The 18134-nt window shown below is 39.3% G+C and overlaps 2 protein-coding genes across 6 annotated transcripts in view; one reads left to right on the top strand and one right to left on the bottom strand.

Moving 5' to 3' along the window:
* ARL13B (ADP ribosylation factor like GTPase 13B) overlaps nucleotides 1–9881 on the bottom strand; it is a 69985-nt gene extending 60104 nt beyond the window's left edge. For 4 of the 5 annotated variants that reach the window (XM_043593906.1, XM_043593909.1, XM_043593910.1 and 1 more), the window contains exon 1: nucleotides 9542–9859. In XM_043593906.1, the coding sequence (XP_043449841.1) occupies nucleotides 9542–9600 (59 nt within the window). In that variant the 5' untranslated portion in view covers nucleotides 9601–9859. Of the gene's footprint in view, nucleotides 1–9541 lie in introns of all 5 variants that reach the window. The other variant, XM_043593907.1, reaches the window with a different exon arrangement.
* A 5293-nt stretch (nucleotides 9882–15174) lies between these two features.
* PROS1 (protein S) overlaps nucleotides 15175–18134 on the top strand; it is a 76794-nt gene continuing 73834 nt past the window's right edge. Inside the window, exon 1 of the mRNA XM_043593905.1 lies at nucleotides 15175–15462. Coding sequence (XP_043449840.1) covers nucleotides 15387–15462 — 76 coding nt within the window. The 5' untranslated portion in view covers nucleotides 15175–15386. The remainder of the gene's footprint in view (nucleotides 15463–18134) is intronic.

Raw genomic sequence — 18134 nt, 5'->3', positions numbered from 1 at the left:
AAATGCCTGAGACATGGTTTTCTATCTCAGTGTACTCATCTAATGAGAGTGACTAAAACATAAACAAATATTAGCACATTGTGACACTATGACAGTTGAATATGCACATCTATATATGCAAGATGTTTAAGTAATACAGGGCAAGATGATTTTAGCCTAGAGATACAGATACAGAAGATCAGGGAAGCTTTTTACACAAGGCAATGCCTCAGCTAAATTGTTAAGGTGGAGAAGTTTGCCAAGCAAGGGAAAGGTGCAAACAGAAGGAGGGAGAATGAAGAGATTCCAGACTGAGAACACTGCCTGGGAAGATACCATACCAAGGAGGGGAGAACTGGCAGGATGTCGAGTTGCTAAACCCAGGGGTTAAGAGCACACCTCAGTAGAGCCGTATTAAACAAAAGGAGACCATGCTTGCTAGAGGCTCATCATACATAATCACGACTCACTACAACTACACATTGAGTGTAAAGGAAACCTGATATACTTCTGCTTTAGGAACTATTATCAACAAATAGTTAACAATGTGACCTTCCCAGAAGTTATCACTTCATTCTTATTGCAGTTTATCCCTGAGTCTTTAATTATATATCAAACTAGAAAGGCTGGGATGGGAAGGACTATGTTTTTACCAGGAACAAATAACAGGGATTATGTGCAATCTGATATATTTGCACACAGTTGGTATTAGAGAGACCTGTATTCAAGTCCCAGATTTGCCACTTCCAAGCTATATGACCTGGGCCATGTTATTTAACTTCTTAGAATTTTATCAGTAAAATGAGATTATAACAACTATCCCATAGGGATGTGGTAAAATAAAATATGACAATGCAAGTGAAGTGTTCAATGTCTGTGGCACAAAATAAGTGCTCAATCAATAGCTATTCTTACTATACCACAAAATTTAAGCTAGGGAGTCCATGAGATGAGACCACAAAAACAGGCAGGAACCAGATTACAGAAGAGAATGAACAGGTTTCAGTTTTATACACGTCGACAGCAGTGCTCGCTCATCTCGCACTGAAGTCTGAAGCTGTAGAAAGATCTGTCTTGGGTTTATGAGACATACCTGGTAATTAAAACTATGAGAAGAGATGAAAGATCCCAGGGAGAGTGCAGGACAGAGAAGAGCCAGGGGAACATGGCACCCCAAGAACCTTTGAAAAAACTCTTAAAACTGCAGTCAGAAAGAAATGAGACCAAAGAAATGGCTGCACCGGGAATAGTTTCCAGAGGGGTGAAGAGACAATCAATATCAAATACTGCAAAGTTTTGTAAAATAGAAGTATCTTTTATATAATTGCCCCAAATTAAGTCACTCAGAAGAAAATGCTCTCATCTTTTCCCAAATCCTGCAATAACCAATGCTTTGAATTTACACAGTATGTCTCAACAGTTCAAAGCTATTTTATCCTATCGTTTACATCATACTGTCCCTGCAGGCAGAGCAGGTACAAGTTACTCAAGGCTATAGCGCTAATAAGAAGTTAGTCAACAGAAGTTTCCATGGGAAGTTTAAATACAATGGTTTGTAAAAATAGTAATAATTATTTTAAAGGAACCTTGAACCATTTGTTTAGCCTGTAATTTATTCACATCATATATATGCACACAGGGGCGCCTGGGTGGCTCAGTCGGTTAAGCATCCAACTCCAGCTTGGGTCATGATCTCACGGTTCCTGGGTTCGAGCCCCATGTCAGTCTCTGTGCTAACAGCTCAGAGTCTGGAGCCTGCTTCTCCCTAGCTCTCTGTCCCTCCCTGGCTTGCACTCTGTCTCTCTCTTTCTCGAAAAATATTTTAGAAAATATTTATATACATGCACAGAGATAAACATGTGGCTCGTTTTCATCAAGGAACCTTGCAAGTATCACCTCAGACTTAGGTCTGTCACAATCATAACCTAGTTTATGGACCTAACAGAAGGTAGATTACCTAGTAACAGGGATACTAAGGTCATGAATTGCATGCGGCTAATAAAACCTAATCATGATGTCGATGGAATCTAACTATAGCATTTTTCTGCTTAAAATCCTTAAACAGACTCAAGTCCCAACTCTGCAGACTCCTCTTCTGACACTCTCCTCCAGTAGGCCTACTAGTCCTGCTATTCCCCTAGTCCTTTCTGTCCTTCCTGACCGTCCATGCTACCACAGCAAACAGACCTTAACTTTCTCATGCAACTTCTCACATAGTCTCCTCTACTGGAACTTGTCAATCAGCTCGGGAGCCCCAGGATCAAACGTGCTGGGCACACATTAAGCATCTTTACGGAATGACACAGCATAATATATTTTCTGACTCCCCCATTTGCCTGAGTAAACATTATGTAAAACGAAAATATATAATTTTCAGTTGATAAAGTATTACAATGGATTTAATTTATATTAATCTTCACATAAAAGTAACCGTTCAATCTTAGAGAACGTAATCACAATTATCTATCTTCTTACACCAAACTGACCGAAGTTTTCTAAAGAAGTTTACATGCCCAAGTTTTCAAGGAAATAATTAATGGTGAGAAAGATTTTTAAAACTGAAGTAAATTCTGAGTAAAAAAAAAAAAAAAAAGGAGGGATTAAGAGTCAAAAGCTTGTTTTATATATTTAATCTCAGAGTCTGTATGTAACAGATAAATAATTTGATATGTCAGAAATATAAGCAACATAATACTGGGCTTTTGAACTCAGATTCAGAAAATATTTGAATTATTTATCTTCTCTGAGTGATTTTATTGCGATCACTTGAACATCTACAATTCTAAACTTCCTGATCTATCAACTAAGGAGACAATACCTCAAATGAGATAATTACATAGAAACTATTTCTAACTTCAAAAATATTTTGCAAGTTAAAATAAAATATTTCACTAAAACACTAAAAAAAACTGACACATCAAATTGATATTACTGAAAATATTTGGAACCACATAAAGCAAGTTCCAAAGTTAAAAAGTAATGTAGACACATGTAGGAGAAGACACGTGGGAACATTATTTTATGATAAATGTACAAGAGAAAGAAAAAACCTACCACAAAAAAAATTGATACAATAAAAAATATTTACCAAAAAAAAAAAAAATTATGGCGTGATTTTATTGTACAAGTGCATTATTTGCTGACATTTTAATTCAAACTGTGGAGTTCAGGATAATATTACATCAAAATCACTACCTAAATTTATGGAGCATTAATAAATAGCAAGAGGACCAAACTTGAGATCATATGCTAACTCTGAAATCTTAAGTCAAATTCTTAGTGTCAATTTATTCATTCCTAAAATATAAAGAGGTAGAATACAAATGTCTCTAAGTCCTTTTTATCCTAAAATTCTAAACTTCGTACTGAGGATAAACAAGAAGCCATAGGGGTTTAAAAAGAAATGTGAAACATTCCAGTTCTGTGTACAGCACATGAGATAATCCTTGCTAATCTGTATGTACAGCTTAATTAACAAATTAAAAACTCAGCAATTTCTATAAATGGCCTAGGATTTATAGTTATATTTTTTTAAACCAAAAAACATGGCTATGTACGCCTTACCAAACACCACAGTGATGTACAGAAAGCATTAATCTGCAGTGCTTACTGTAACATCTGAGTCTCTTCCTTTAGACTTGGCCAAATGAATGACAATTTACTAATAAATTTGCGGTAAAGCTTAGATAGGCTGAATTGTAACAACAAAAAACACAGGTAGACAAGAAACTAATTCCAGCTAGTGGTTACCTCTGGGGATGGATTGGTAGGAGATGAATGGGATGTAGGGAGCTTCAAAGATTTGTTATCTATTTTTCTTTAGAAAAAAAGCAGAAATGTGCTAACCAAAAGTTAATACTTGTAAAATCTGGGTGATAGGCACATGAGTACCTAGTATATTTTTCTTTTTGTTTACATTAATAGTAAAAATACCTTTAATTTATTTTTTAATGTTTATTTATTTTGAGAGAGTGTGCACATGTGCACATGCAGGGGGAGAAGGGGCAGAGGCCAGGCAGAGGAGCGGGGAGGGGCGGGGGGAGTAGCATAGAGAATCCCAAGCAGGCTCTATGCTGTCAGCACAGAGCCTGTGTCGAAGGGCTCAATCCCACAAACGGGAAGATCCTGACCTGAGCCGAAAACAAGAGCCAGATGTTCAATCGAATGAGCCATCCAGGTGCCCCTACCTATTTTTTAATTATAATATTATGTAACTCTTGTTGCCAAATTTTTTTCATTTAAATTGATATTAATTTTCTGCTTCTGTTAGGTGAGCCACTTCTGAATTCATGCCCATGGGAAGCTTGGGAAGCACAAATTTCTTCAAGATCCAGGCAAAATTATACTGCTTCCAAAATCCTGCTTTCTATTCTTGCTAAAAATCTTGGAAATCGTCTTTCAATTCTTGCATATTCTATCATATTTTATATGCACTAATGCACTAATACCAAGATGCTACTTGGTATAAATAATAGGCATTCAAAATATGTAAATGATAATATGTAAGGGTAAGGACCTGTTTACAAGGTCCAGAATATACTGACCACCATGGCTTGGGGTCTGTGTCCAGGACAAAGCCTGTTCCCTATACACAAAATAAATTTCAGTAGAGTTTTAAATGTTAAAAATAAAAATATGAACATATTAGAAAAAAGGTGTAGGTGAATATAATCTTGGATACATATAATGGAATATAATCTAATTATTACACTGACAGAGTGGTGCATTTAAATAAAATTTTTTTTTAATTTTTTTAACATTTATTATTGAGAGAGAGACACAGAGCATGAGCAGGGAAGGGGCAGAGAGAGGGGGAGACACAGAATCCGAACGAAGCAGGCTCCAGGCTCTGAGCTGTCAGCACAGAGCCTGATGCAGGGCTTGAACTCACAAACTGTGAGATCATGACCTGAGCTGAAGTCGGACACTTAACTGACTGAGCCACCCAGGCGCCCAATAAAAAAAATGTTTTTAATGGTTATGCTTCAAATGCCACCAAAAATTTACAAATATAACAAATCAAAAAAATATATCTGCAATATATACTACAGAGAAATGGTTACTACTGCATACATTTAAAATCTCTTTTAGAAAATTCAGTAAGAAAATGCACTTGCCTCGATAGAAAAATAGAGAAGGAAATCGTTGGGAAATTCCCAAAACAAGAAATACAAAAGTCCAAGGGAAAAAACAATTTTACTAGGAACTCAGAAAATAGAAACTAAAAGCAGATAGCATTTCCCCCTATAACTTGGAAAAAACAAGTGATGACTCTCACTTTTTGAGGGGAAAAAGGCACTTTTATATACTTCTGGTAGGAGTAACAAGTAACAAGGCTCCTTAAAGCCTTGCTGAAGAGCAATTTGGCAACAGATATCAAATACATTAAACTTTTTCATACCATTTGATCTCAAATTCCATTTCTAAAAATATTTATATAAGGATGTCCACCCAAGCACTGCTCACAATAGTAAAATATTTTAAATATCCTAAATACCTAATAACAGGAATGATTAAACATTCTTTGGTGAATGTATAGAACACACTATTCTGCTTAAAAAGATGAGAAACGTGTAATGTTGCAAAAAGACGTTAATTATGATTAGAGCAAAAATAAATAAAAAGCTGTGAAACAGCAACTCTATTATCTATTGTTTAAAAATTCACACATATGGAAACTATCAACAAAACAAAAAGGCAAAGAATGAGAGAATATATTTGCAAATCATACATCCAATAAAGGATTAATATCCAAATGTATAAAACTTAGGAGAATATACAGAACACAACTCAAAAAAAGAAAAAAAAAAAAGCAACCTGATTAAAAAACAGGCAGAGGACGTGAACAAATATCTTTCCAAAGAAAACTACAGCAGACAACAGGCACATAGTGATGCTTAACATCACTAATCATGAGGGAAATGTAAATCAAAATTATAATAAGATATTACCTCATACTGGTCAGACTGGCTATTATCAAAAAGACGAAAAATAACAAGTGTTGGTGGAGATGTGGTGAAAAGGGAAATCTCATACACTATTAGTGGAAATGTAAATTGGTGCAACCACACCCATTATGGAAAACATATAGTACGGAAGCTCCTCAAAAAATTAAAAATAGAACTACCATATGATCCAGCAATTCCACTTCTGGGTATCTATCCAAAAAAACAAAAATACCAATTTGAAGAGATATATGCACCCCCATGTTCACTGCAGCATTATTTACAATACACAAGATACGTAACCAACCCAAGTGTCCATTGATGGACAGATTTAGAAGAGGAACTATATAGATATGCAATGGAATGTTACTTGGTCAAGAAAAAGAATGAAATACTGTCATTTACAACAACAAGGATCGACCTAGAGGGTATCACGCTAGGTGAAACAAATCAGACAAAGACAACTATCATATGATTTCATTTATATGTGGAGTCTAAAAAACAAATAAACACACAAACAAAACAGAGACAGAGACAAGAAACAAACTTGGTTACCAGAGTGGGGAGAGATGGTGTGCAGGTGAAATAGGTGAAGGGGATTAAGAGATACAAACTTCCAGTTATAAAATAAATAATTCATGGGGATGTTATATACAGCATCAGGAATACAGTCAATAATACTATAATAACTTTGTATAATGTCAAATCATAATTACACTTACCATGGGGATCATTTGATACTGTATAAAAATATTGAGTAACTATGATATACACCTAAAGCTAATAAGATATTGTATGTCAATTACACTTCAATAAAAAGAAACTTTACAGATATGTAAGAGATTCTACACCAAAATGGGAATCTTTGGGTATGAGATTGAGGGTAACTAATATCTGCCACTTTTTTGCTTAGCCATCCATGCCATCAAGCCATCCTAGAGGACCAGTGAGAAGAGCTGAATAAACATTTCATTACAAAACATGGATAAGTAGAGACAAATACAAGGTGCAAAGCAAACACAATGAAAGGGTAAAGAATCTAGCTGGAATGCAAAGACAGTTTCCTGAAAGAATTGCCCAACTGACAAGTGAGGAATGATTAGGAACAGCCAAAAAAAAGAAGGGCATTTGGTGAGGTATGGAGGGCTAGAGAACTTAAGTACCCCAAAACTGGCACAACAGGAGGAAAAAGGAAAAAGACCACTGGCAACAGTGTAGAGAATCAACCAGAAGGGAACAGTGGAAAGACTGTCAAAGACATCTGGGGGAGAAATAATGGAAAGTTTAGCTACAACAGAGCAGTGGGTATGGAAAGGCTAAAAGAGTGTAAGACATGTAAGTGGTATTAAACAGGTAGAAACCAAAGGACTTGATGATTTGAGAGAACAAAGCACAAAGAGGTATCTAGAATCACTCTTGGCTAGATTTGGGTAAAAGGAAAGCAGAAGCAATTCAGCATAGAAATGAGAGAGGACATAAAGTTCAATTTTGGATACGCAGGGATTGAGGATTCTTGTGGAACAGGATAAATAAGTCTTCAAGCAGTAGAGGAGTCTTTGCTGGAAATATGAACTTGAGGTCAATGTTTAAGTAGCCGCTGAAGTCTCTGTGTGGTGAAATTGCCCAGGAAAGGAGAATATACGGAAAAAAGAGAGAGCTGAACACAGAATCCTGGGGAAGACTTGAGAGTGAGATGAAGAAAGGCTAAATGCCAAAAAGAGACAGAAAAGACAACAGATAGAAAGGTAAAAATTTTTTAATTCAGAAAAAATAAAATCAGAGAATTTCAAGAAGAGAATGGTCTTACGTGTCAAATGATGCCAAGAGATTGAAAAGAATCCATTGGATTTAATAACCAGGCAGCATCTGGTGTAGCAGGAACAACTTCTGGGCAGAAGTCTCCTAATGTAGGAAGTTAAGGAATGCATGAGAGGAAAGGAGTTAAAGTGTCAGAGACAGGAATCCATAGCCAACTCTTCCATCTGGAGTGAAGGGAAAGAGCAAACATAGCTGCAGGGACAGAGGGTTGTTTATCATGGTGGGCACAGAATAATGGCTTCCCCACAACGTCCACATCCTAATCGATGGAACCTGTGAATATGTCACCCTGCATGGCAAACCGATTTTGCAGACACAATTAAGTGAAGGATCTCTTATGGAAGCTTATTTTGGGATGGCCCAATTCAATACAAGAGTCCTTATAAAAGGGACTCTTAAATGTCCTGGTAAAAGATCAGACAAAAGAGATGTTATGCAACTGGCTTTGAAGATGGAGGAAGGGGGCCACAAACCAAGGACAGCAGGCAACCTCTTCCCAACACCCCCCCCCCCCTTCCCACCCCTCTGGAAAAGGCAAAGAAAAACAGATCCTCTCATAGAGCCTCCAGAAGGCATTCAACCCTGCTGACCCATTTTAGACTTCTGACCTCAGAAGTCTAATGCAGGATAATAAATTTGTGTTTTAAGTCACTAAGTTAATAGTAATTTGTTACAGCAGCAATAGGAAACATTTGGTTTGGGTTGGTTTTTTTTAGGTAAGAGAGGCTTGTGCATGTTTGGCACACTAAAGAAAACAGATCAATGCTATGAAGACAAAAGGGAGACTTTGTATTTTTGACAATAAAATGTAACAAAAAATTTTGGGGTAAAAGTTTAGGTTTATTCTTGTATCCCAAAAGTCTTCTCTGTGATCTCTGACAAAATGCTGAATAACTGAAGCTCACTAGAAAATGGGAAATCACAAGAAAATCAAAACTTTGTTATAATTTACTCTTGGTCTAATTCCAAAGTCAACATTATTTATAAGGAGTAACAAATTTAAGGTTTCTTTATAGGGTAAGCCTAAAAAAGTGTCATTTTCAAGGACTCTTTCCTAGCACGGTACCTGGCACATGGTATTTTCTCAACAAATGAATGAATATCAAGTAGCAGGTGCTAAATATTAATACGTCTAGCATTCCAAAATGAAAGGTTAAGAAGTGGACTTTTTCAACTAAAGGCTTAACTAGATGTTACATGTAAATTGAAGCTACACTACAGTTAGGAAGACACTTTCCATCAGCTATTCTCACTTAATACAACACTCTTAAGGCACAGAGATTATCACCCCCATTTAATCGATGACAAAGGAGGGGCCAAAGTGGTTAACTCATGTAATTCTTAAGCAGTGGAGCCAGATTTCAAACCTAAGTCCTTAAAACAGTCAGTGAGTGTGTGTGTGTGTGTGTGTGTGTGTGTGTGTGTTGGAAAATAATGTGTGGATGTTATGAAAACTGTATCCCATGCTTCTCTGTTTAAAAAAAAAAAAATCCCATTACAAAAGTCAGGAAAAACACAAAACGGGTAGTTTCCAACTCCATACGCAAAAGACACAACTTCTTAAGAAATTCGAACCCGTTTAAATAATAAGAGTACGCATTCTGAGAAATCTGAAATGTAACTAGGCAAAAAAGCTACGCCTGCTCTCTCCCTCGGAGACGATTCAAACTGGGACCAAAACCATCCCCCGCGGCCTGGGAGCGACTCTTCCCGGAGGAAAGGTGGCGCCCCAACAGGCCCCTCAGGGGGCAACTGTCCAAATCCCCTAGGACGGCACCGGCCAGCCGGGTGCAGCTTACCTGACGGGCTCCCGCCACCGCTTGAACCAGCTGCAGCAATTGGCCATCAGACTGAACATCCCAGGCCGCTCCTCCCAACGCCTCCCATCCGAGCCCCGAGCGAGAAAGGGCCCCTAGTTGCCCCGGGCCGAGTCCCGGCGGCCGCAGCCGTTCCGAGGCACGTCGAAGGCGGAGAAGTCTGGAAGGGGGTCGAGGTGGTCAGTCCCAGCGCCAAGTCCCGGTAACCGCGCCGGCCGGCGAGCGAACAACGGCCTCCTCGCCCAGGCACAGCGCGGCCAAAGGCGCAGACACCCAGACCCGAGTAGTGTTAGCGGAGCCCCGCCAGTGAAAACCCCGCGTCGACGCGCTGACGTTTCTCCCAGGCGCGGAAGGCCCTCCCCAAGCACCGCCTTTCGCTCCTCCAATCAGCATTCGTCGGCCCGTGGTGCGGGCCGCTGAGTGGCTGAGTGTCGGGCTCCCCTTCCCCCGGGACGGCGGGGGGCGGGGAGGTGGCGCTCGTAACTAGGCAACCGGAGCGTCCACAGATGAGTTGAAAAATCCCCGACAGATCCTGGGCAAGTCCTCTCTGTATACCCACACAAAGTGTGTTGCCAGCCGAGGGTGTTGTTCCTCGTGTGTCTCTAACCCCAACTGAGATACAGAGAGCTTACTTAGGTCTTGTGCGTGTTTTGTTTTGTTTTGTTTTGTTTTGTTTTGTCAAGCAGGACTGGGATCCTTTGGGACTCCGGTAGACTCTGACTGCACAACTGCAGAAACAATGCCCTGCGACAGTTATTATAAGTTAAGGACGAGGGGAAAACTCATTTGTTAACTATCCAATAATTCAGATGACAGTGACGTTTTAATCTCTATAATGTTTATTGCTGTTTGTTACAGAAAATGTAAAATGATATTGTGGGGGGTTATGATTTCAAAAGAAATAGTATGTTCATTGTAGGAAATGTGAAAAACACTGAAAAAAACATAAGATCAGAAAACAAGATCTCACATTCACCACCCAAAGATAACCAATATTAACATTTCAATATACTTTCTAGGATTTTTAGAAAGTATTCGGTTGCTAGCTCTTTGGTTTCTGCACGATGGAGATGATGATATGCTGTTTTTGTACTATGTCTTATTTTATTTACAAAGATATGTAATGTCTGCATTTGTTTTCATACTTTTTTGAAAAAGAAATGACAAGGGGCGCCTGGGTGGCTCAGTCGGTTAAGCGTCCAACTTCGGCTCATGTCATGATCTCGCGGTCCATGAGTTCGAGTCCCCTGTCGGGCTCTGTGCTGACAGCTCAGAGCCTGGAGCCTGTTTCAGATTCTGTGTCTCCCTCTCTCTCTGACCCTCCCCCGTTCATGCTCTGTCTCTCTCTGTCTCAAAAATAAATAAACGTTTAAAAAATTGAAAAAGAAATGACAAGTACATTCCTGTAGAGAAAAAAATGCATGCATGGTCTGTAGGAACCTGTGTGTCTATTCCGTTTCTACTTAAATAAATTTTTTCAAATCTTGGTAAGAGGAGAGAGGGCCCTGTAATGTCCAGCGTATCCAGGGGAAAAATAATGGTTTGGGACTACAATAGATTTAGCTTTAAACTTGTTCTCTGTTCTTCACTCATTCATGTAACCCTAATTCAAACTCATATACATCTCTTACAGCTTGCTATCTCTGAACCCAAGCACCCCATCTGCCAATGTCAATGAAAATACCTACACTGTGGGGATGCTAAGATGATGAAATGAGAGAAATAAAGCTTAAGTGCAGTTTCTAACAAATAACAGCAGATTTTGAAGTTGGTGTTGCTTGCCTAATAAACATTTATGGCACATGACCTCCCACCTCTTTCTCCAAATTGGTAGGACCTTGTTTAGTATTTTTATTGTCCTAACTTGATAACTTCAGTTTTGTTTCCAGTCACTGCAGGCTGCATGACCTCTACTGGTTTTCCTAAGTGAACCTGCCCTTCATGCCAGATGCTTCCTCTGCCTGGACTGTCCTATCCAGAAACAATAATACTTCTATTCTACAGTGCTAATGGGAAAGTTAGATTATACTTTCATGAATTTTCTTTTCTCACTGTTATCTGTTTCCTTTCATTTTCTAATATCTGAAGGTATCTACCTTATCTTGTCCAAGGTTAACCACTTTCCTGCAACTTTGACAAACATCACTTCTCAACTTTTCTGAAATCCTGTTCCTTTGATTATTTTTTTTTTAACATTTCATTTATTACTTTTGAGACACAGTGAGAGACAGAGCATGAGTGAGGGAGGGGCAGGGGTGGGGGAGACAGAATCCAAAGCAGGCTCCAAGCTCTGAGCTGTCAGCACAGAGCCTGACATGGGGCTCAAACTCACGAGCTATGAGATCATGACCTGAGCCAAAGTCCAACGCTTAACCAACTGAGCCACCCAGGTGCCCCTGATTATTTATTCTTGATCCAACATGTGAAATACATCCCTCCCCATTTTATTTTCCTAGACCTTTGGCTATAATTTCCAGGTGGAGAAGGGGTAAGAAGGCAGGGCAGGAAAGATCCACAATTTCCCTTTAGCTATGAGCCAGGTTAGTTCTCTTCTGATGACTCTACTTTCACAGCCTAACTTTTTAAACTGGTAGTTTACCACTAAAAGCCTAAAGCACTATTTTTTTTTTCTGTTCCCTCTTTTTATCAATGTACTGTGATTGGGCTTCTGCTTCATCAAACTATGCAAAACACATTTTTAAATGTAACCTCTATCTTCCTAATTACCAAGTCAGTTCTCATTTTCTTTTTTATTACTTAATACATTTAATACAGTTAACTCTTTTAAAACTCTTTCCTCCTTTGGCTTTTCAAAATTACATACTATTCTGGTTCTCTTCTGATCTCACTGGTCACTCTTCCTTCAGCTTCCAATATGTATTCTCCAGGATCTGACCCTATCCTTCTACTTTCCTTTTTTCCTTTTTTAATTTTTTAACATTTATTTATCTTTGAGAGACAGAGAGTGAGTGGGGGAGGAGCAGAGAGAGGGAGACACAGAATCTGAAGCAGGCTCCAGGCTCTGAACTGTCAGCACAGAGCCCAATGTGGGGCTCAAACTCACAAACAGTGAGATCATGACCTGAGCCAAAGTCTGACGCTCAACCAACTGAGCCACCCAGGCGTTCCCTTCTACTTTCCTTTTCAAAAACATGTTCTCTTAAGGGTGCCTGGGTAGCTTAGTCGGTTAAGTGTCCAACTCTTGATCTCAGCTTAGGTCATGATCTCATGGTTCCTGAGATCTAGCCCCACATCCGGCTCTATGCTGACAGTGAGAAGCCTGCTTGGGATTCTCTCTCTCTGCCCCTCCCCTGTTCTTTCTCTCTCTCTCTCTCTCTCTCTCTCTCTCTCCCTCTTTCTCTCTCTCAGTAAACAAGTAAAAAATAAAGAAAAACATGTTCTCTTGAAGAATCCATTTACTTACTTCTGTACCTGAAGGGACTTACCATGCAGGTGTTTCTTCAGCATTTCTGGAACTGTACTCAACACTCTTCCCCTCCCCCCCCCCAAATATACTCAACCTCAGCTCTACTTCTTGTCTTCCCTGAGAATGATACATTACCAAATATTTCTGGTGTCACATATAGATGGTCAGTTAGTCAACTAAATTGAGTACTCATTTTTCAATACCGTAAGTGGTTTAGTAGACATACGCACTGCATACTATTTCCAGTTTTCTTTTCCTTTTCCTTTTACAAGCATATACGATAGTTATTCCTACCCTTTAGAAGTCATGCAACTTGCTTTGTCCAGTGAAATGTGAGCGAAATGGTAATTGTGGAAGACTATGTTGTTAACTTTGAAGTATTATGAAACCCAAACAGCGTGGAATGCTGAGCCAACACATGGAAGATGTCTGTCTAGAAAGTCCTGCAGTGAACTTTCCATAAGCAAGAAGTAAACACTTAATCACTTACCTTAAGCCACTGTATTTTCATGACTATTTCACCATAGTGTACTCTAGTGTATTCTTAATAAGGAAAACCATCTTGCTGTCATGATTCTAGCTAAGACTCTTATTTCTTCTCCCAGAGATTATTTAGCAGCCTAAATGTTACTTGATTTCTTTTTCCAGCTTTATTGAGGGATAATTGACAAAATTGTAACATATTTGAAGTGTACAATAGGATGATTTAATATATGTATACATGGTAAAATGATTCCTACAGTTAACACATCCATCACCTTACATTGTTAACTTTTTTTTTTTGAGAACACATTTAAGAACTACTCTCATAGCAAATTTTAGTATATAATATAGTATAATTAACTACAGTCACCATGTTGCACATTGAATTCTCAGAACATATTCATCTTATAATTGAAAGTTTATATACCCTTTATCAGTGTTCCTCCATTTCCTTACTCCTCAGCTCCTTTATTTCTATGAATTTTCTCTTTTTTAATTTTTTTTTTTAAAGATTCTACATATAAGTGATTCAGTACAGTAGTTGTCTTTCTCTGTCTGGCTTATTTCACTTAGCATAATTTCCCAAAAGCCATGTATAAATGTGACATATCTATTATCTATCTATCTCTATCTCTATGTCATATGTTTTCTTTATCCATTCATCCATTGATTAAACTTAGGTTGTGGTTTCCAAATCCTGGCTATTCTGAGAAATGCTGTAATGAATATGGGAGTACAGTATCTCATGATAGTGATTTCAGGGGTGCCTGGTTGGCTGAGTTGCTTGAGGGTCCAAATCTTGATTTCAGGGTGGGTTGGAGCCCAGGAGTGGGGAGCCCAGGATGGGGCGTGGGGCTCAGCGCTGGTGGTGAGGAGCCTACTTGGGATTCTCCCTCTCTCCTAGGCCACTCTTGGCGCTTGCGCTCCCTCTCTCTCTCTCAAAATAAATAAATAAATAAATACACTTTAAAATATCCTTACATTAACATTATGAAAACCCATTATTATCCCCTTTTACAGATGATACAACTGGGGCTTATAGAGGTTAAGCAATTTGCTTTAAGTTACAGAACTAGTGATAGAAGTATCGAGATTTGAATCAGGCGTTTTAGCTCCAGATGCCCCCTTAAACATTACATAACATTTCAAATGCGTTATGTCTAAGCACAACAAATAGGGGTTATATTGCAAAAAACAAAAAACAAAAAACAAAAAACAAAAAACAAAAAACAAAACGAGCTGTCTGAAGGTGATGGAATTGATATATTTCTCATTTCCTTCTCAAAACATATTTTTGCTATAGTTTTTTTTTTACACCATAAATGCAAAAACAAAATAAAAATGTAGATGATCAAAACTATCCCATTTGTTTCCATTCTCTCTCTTCTCTGTCGCCTTCCTGGAGTTACTCGCTTCTAGGCTTGACGAATGTCTTCATCCCCAACATCAGAGTGTCTCGGCATGATTTTTCCATCTTAGCTCGGATACCCTGTCCTCTGAGTCCTCAATGTTCCCCGGCCCCTGAGCCTCTCACCCTAGCTCGCTAGAGGTTTCCACTGCGTTTAAATTCCCTTCTCGGGCAAGTTCACATTGCGGAGACTGGGAACGAAATGCAGGAGCTCGGGAGCGGGCGAGGAAGGTGTCTCCACCGTGTTTACTAGGCCTCCAACACTCTCCCGGAGCCCTGCCCCCCAGCGTCGAAAAGCTTCCTGGAAAAGTCCTCGTTATCACTTCCCCTCTCGGGCGGGGGGCTGGGAGCGGGCGGTCCCCCCGCCCCCGGCTCCCGCTGTTCCACCGGAGCGCTCGCTCGCAGGCGCCGCCGCGCCGCAGTCCTCGGAGAGCGGCGCCCCGGCTCGCAGGTCCCCGCCGCGCCGCGCCACGGTCCGGGTCCCCGCCCGCGCCTCCGCCCGCTCCGCGATGAGGGTCCTGGGTGGGCGCTGTGGGGCGCTGCTGGCGTGCCTCGTGCTAGTGCTCCCCGTCTCCGAGGCAAACTGTGAGTAAGCAATAGCGTCCTGTCTTCTCTCCCCAGCAGCGCCCTCTGAACCGGGAGCCCTGTCGATAGGATTTTCTCGTCTGGGGCTGCAGCCTGCTAGAAAGTTTCCAGTAAGTCCCGACAATCTCCGGGCTGATGGAGGCAGCCGGGGATCTAGCGGGCAGTGTAATGGTGGGGCAGGGGCGATATTGCCCTGCTCTGGGAGTCAAGCGCTGCCTACAGGACAGATTCAAGAACCCGGGTGACACTAAATATCAGTGAAGGAATTACAACACCTACCCACTGGCCCTCAACAGCTGAAGTTCCCAGTCAGAAGACAGGGATGAGCACCTTCCAGTATAACAATAGGGGGGAAAGGGCAACCTACTATATTTTATACCCGTTGTACAAGTGGCTGTCCCCAGGCAGCACCCCTTGTTGCAATTTACCTCCCTTTTGCAATTTCTGGACTTTGAGCTTGGTTTGCTTATCTCAACATTGACAAAACAATTGTTTTAGGATCACTGCTGGTTTGCATGGCAGTAGGCAGATGTCATTTTCTAACCTTGAAATCAAAAGGACTGTTAAATGTTGTGTTTCTCGGATCATTTTGTACTATTTTTGACACTGTCACTGATCTGAGGTCATGGCATGAATTCTTTGTGCTTTATTTTTGTATTTCCAGTTCTTTATGTTCCCACGGGTGGATTCAAGGCAGGATATTGAGTTTTCTCTGTAAAGTATATAAGGAATATTGAGGCATTTAGTACATTTTGATTGCCTGTTAATTTGTTTTCTAAAGTTTAAGCATGCTCCCTGATTAAAAATGCTTACTTGTGCTACATTTTATTCTCAGGAAATGGCATGGGAGAGATAAACTTTGAATTGCAAAAACGTTTAGGCTGCTTCAAGCTCCTGTGGAAACTTTTCAAGGATGGTAATTTTAGGAGAATTCAGTAGGAATTTACTAACATTCCACTAGTTTGTATCAGTTACTGATCAGGATGAATGAGGTATTTTAAAATTCTAGTTTACAGGTTAAAACATCATCTGTTGATTTTATATTAAAGAGCTACAATAGCAGCATTTCTATTCAAACCACTGTCATTAAGCCTATATGTCGACCACATGTATGAATTTATGATTTATATGGTTCATTAGAACAATCAAATATTTGCCTGGTAACCAGAAAGAGGCAAAACTATCTTCCAACATTCACTCCTTGTCATCACAAACCCTTTCTTTCTGTAGAGATTGTTACATTTTCATTGAATCTAGACAGAGTTAAAAATGATGTGAATGTCTGTATGTATTACACACAGGTAATCAAACCATATATATGAAGAGATGCACTTGTTATATACAATCCCTGATAGAATAGAGAAATTAATTGTACGAATACATCACATAAAGAATAGTTGGCCCTATATTGCCTTTATTTTTAATAAATATGAGTAGTTTCATTGGATTAAAAATCATCTCTGGTTAACTGATGAGGAAACCAAGATACAGCTGGAATGTTTTTGCTCCCTAAGATTTTAAACTTGAGATAGAATTAGAACTCTAAATATTTGATTTATAATTCATTGGTTAGTCCATAGAGATATAGTTGCTATTTCAAGAAAAAGGTTTACAAATCACGGTTTTAGTTTTGAGAGTTGTTAGAAATTGTCCAGTTCAACATCTTCCTTTCAACAAGAATTGGTCAGAGATGTTAACTGAATTTGCAGACATTTGTATATACGAAAGATTTTTTTTTTTTTATAATTTTTTTTTCAATGTTTATTTTTGGGACAGAGAGAGACAGAGCATGAACGGGGGAGGGGCAGAGAGAGAGGGAGACACAGAATCAGAAACAGGCTCCAGGCTCTGAGCCATCAGCCCAGAGCCTGACGCGGGGCTCGAACTCACGGACCGCGAGATCGTAACCTGGCTGAAGTCGGACGCTTAACCGACTGCGCCACCCAGGCGCCCCTATACGAAAGATTTTTAATATCTCTTATATTTAGAATAAATATGAGAGAGACGGAAAAGGAGAGACATTTAAAATATTTACTGTCTACATATTTCATCATTTGCCACTGAGAATTGTGGTGAAGAGAAATAGGAGAAAAGAGATCTTCTCTGACTAGTTTGGCCCTATCCAGAGTTCCTCTTGTAGGTGGATATAGTGAGTGTACTCTTAACATTACTGACTCATATTTTTCTTCTCTTTTTTCACTCTCTTCTCTCCCTAACTATTCCATTCACTGTTTACCTGTATTCTCTTATATTCCCTTTATTTCAGAGTTCAAAATGTTGCACTGATGGAGAAACTTTTTTAAGGTTGGGATGAGTTAGAGACAATTTCTGCTACAACAACCACAATACCCTTTGCCACATTCTCTTATCATCAATTCTATGCCAGGTTACATAAGTACTGCTTCATAATAGACCTTTTCTGTCCACCACGTTCAATATCCTCTTCACACCTAAATGATCTATATTTAAATTTTCGACATATTATGAGAAAAAAATGAGAAGCTTGATAACACAGATATCCATATTCTTTAGGTACAAGCAACAGTAATGAACTCTTGCTAACTAATGCAGAAAGAAAGAAAGAAAGAAAGAAAGAAAGAAAGAAAGAAAGAAAAGAAAACGAAAGAGAAAGAATGGAAGAACAAAAAAGGAATGAAAGAAAGAGAAAGAAA

The sequence above is a fragment of the Prionailurus bengalensis genome, chromosome C2 (assembly GCF_016509475.1).
Source record: "Prionailurus bengalensis isolate Pbe53 chromosome C2, Fcat_Pben_1.1_paternal_pri, whole genome shotgun sequence".
Lineage (NCBI taxonomy): Eukaryota > Metazoa > Chordata > Mammalia > Carnivora > Felidae > Prionailurus > Prionailurus bengalensis.
Note: the sequence above shows the minus strand (reverse complement) of the source record. Positions and strands in the feature narration are given on the sequence as shown.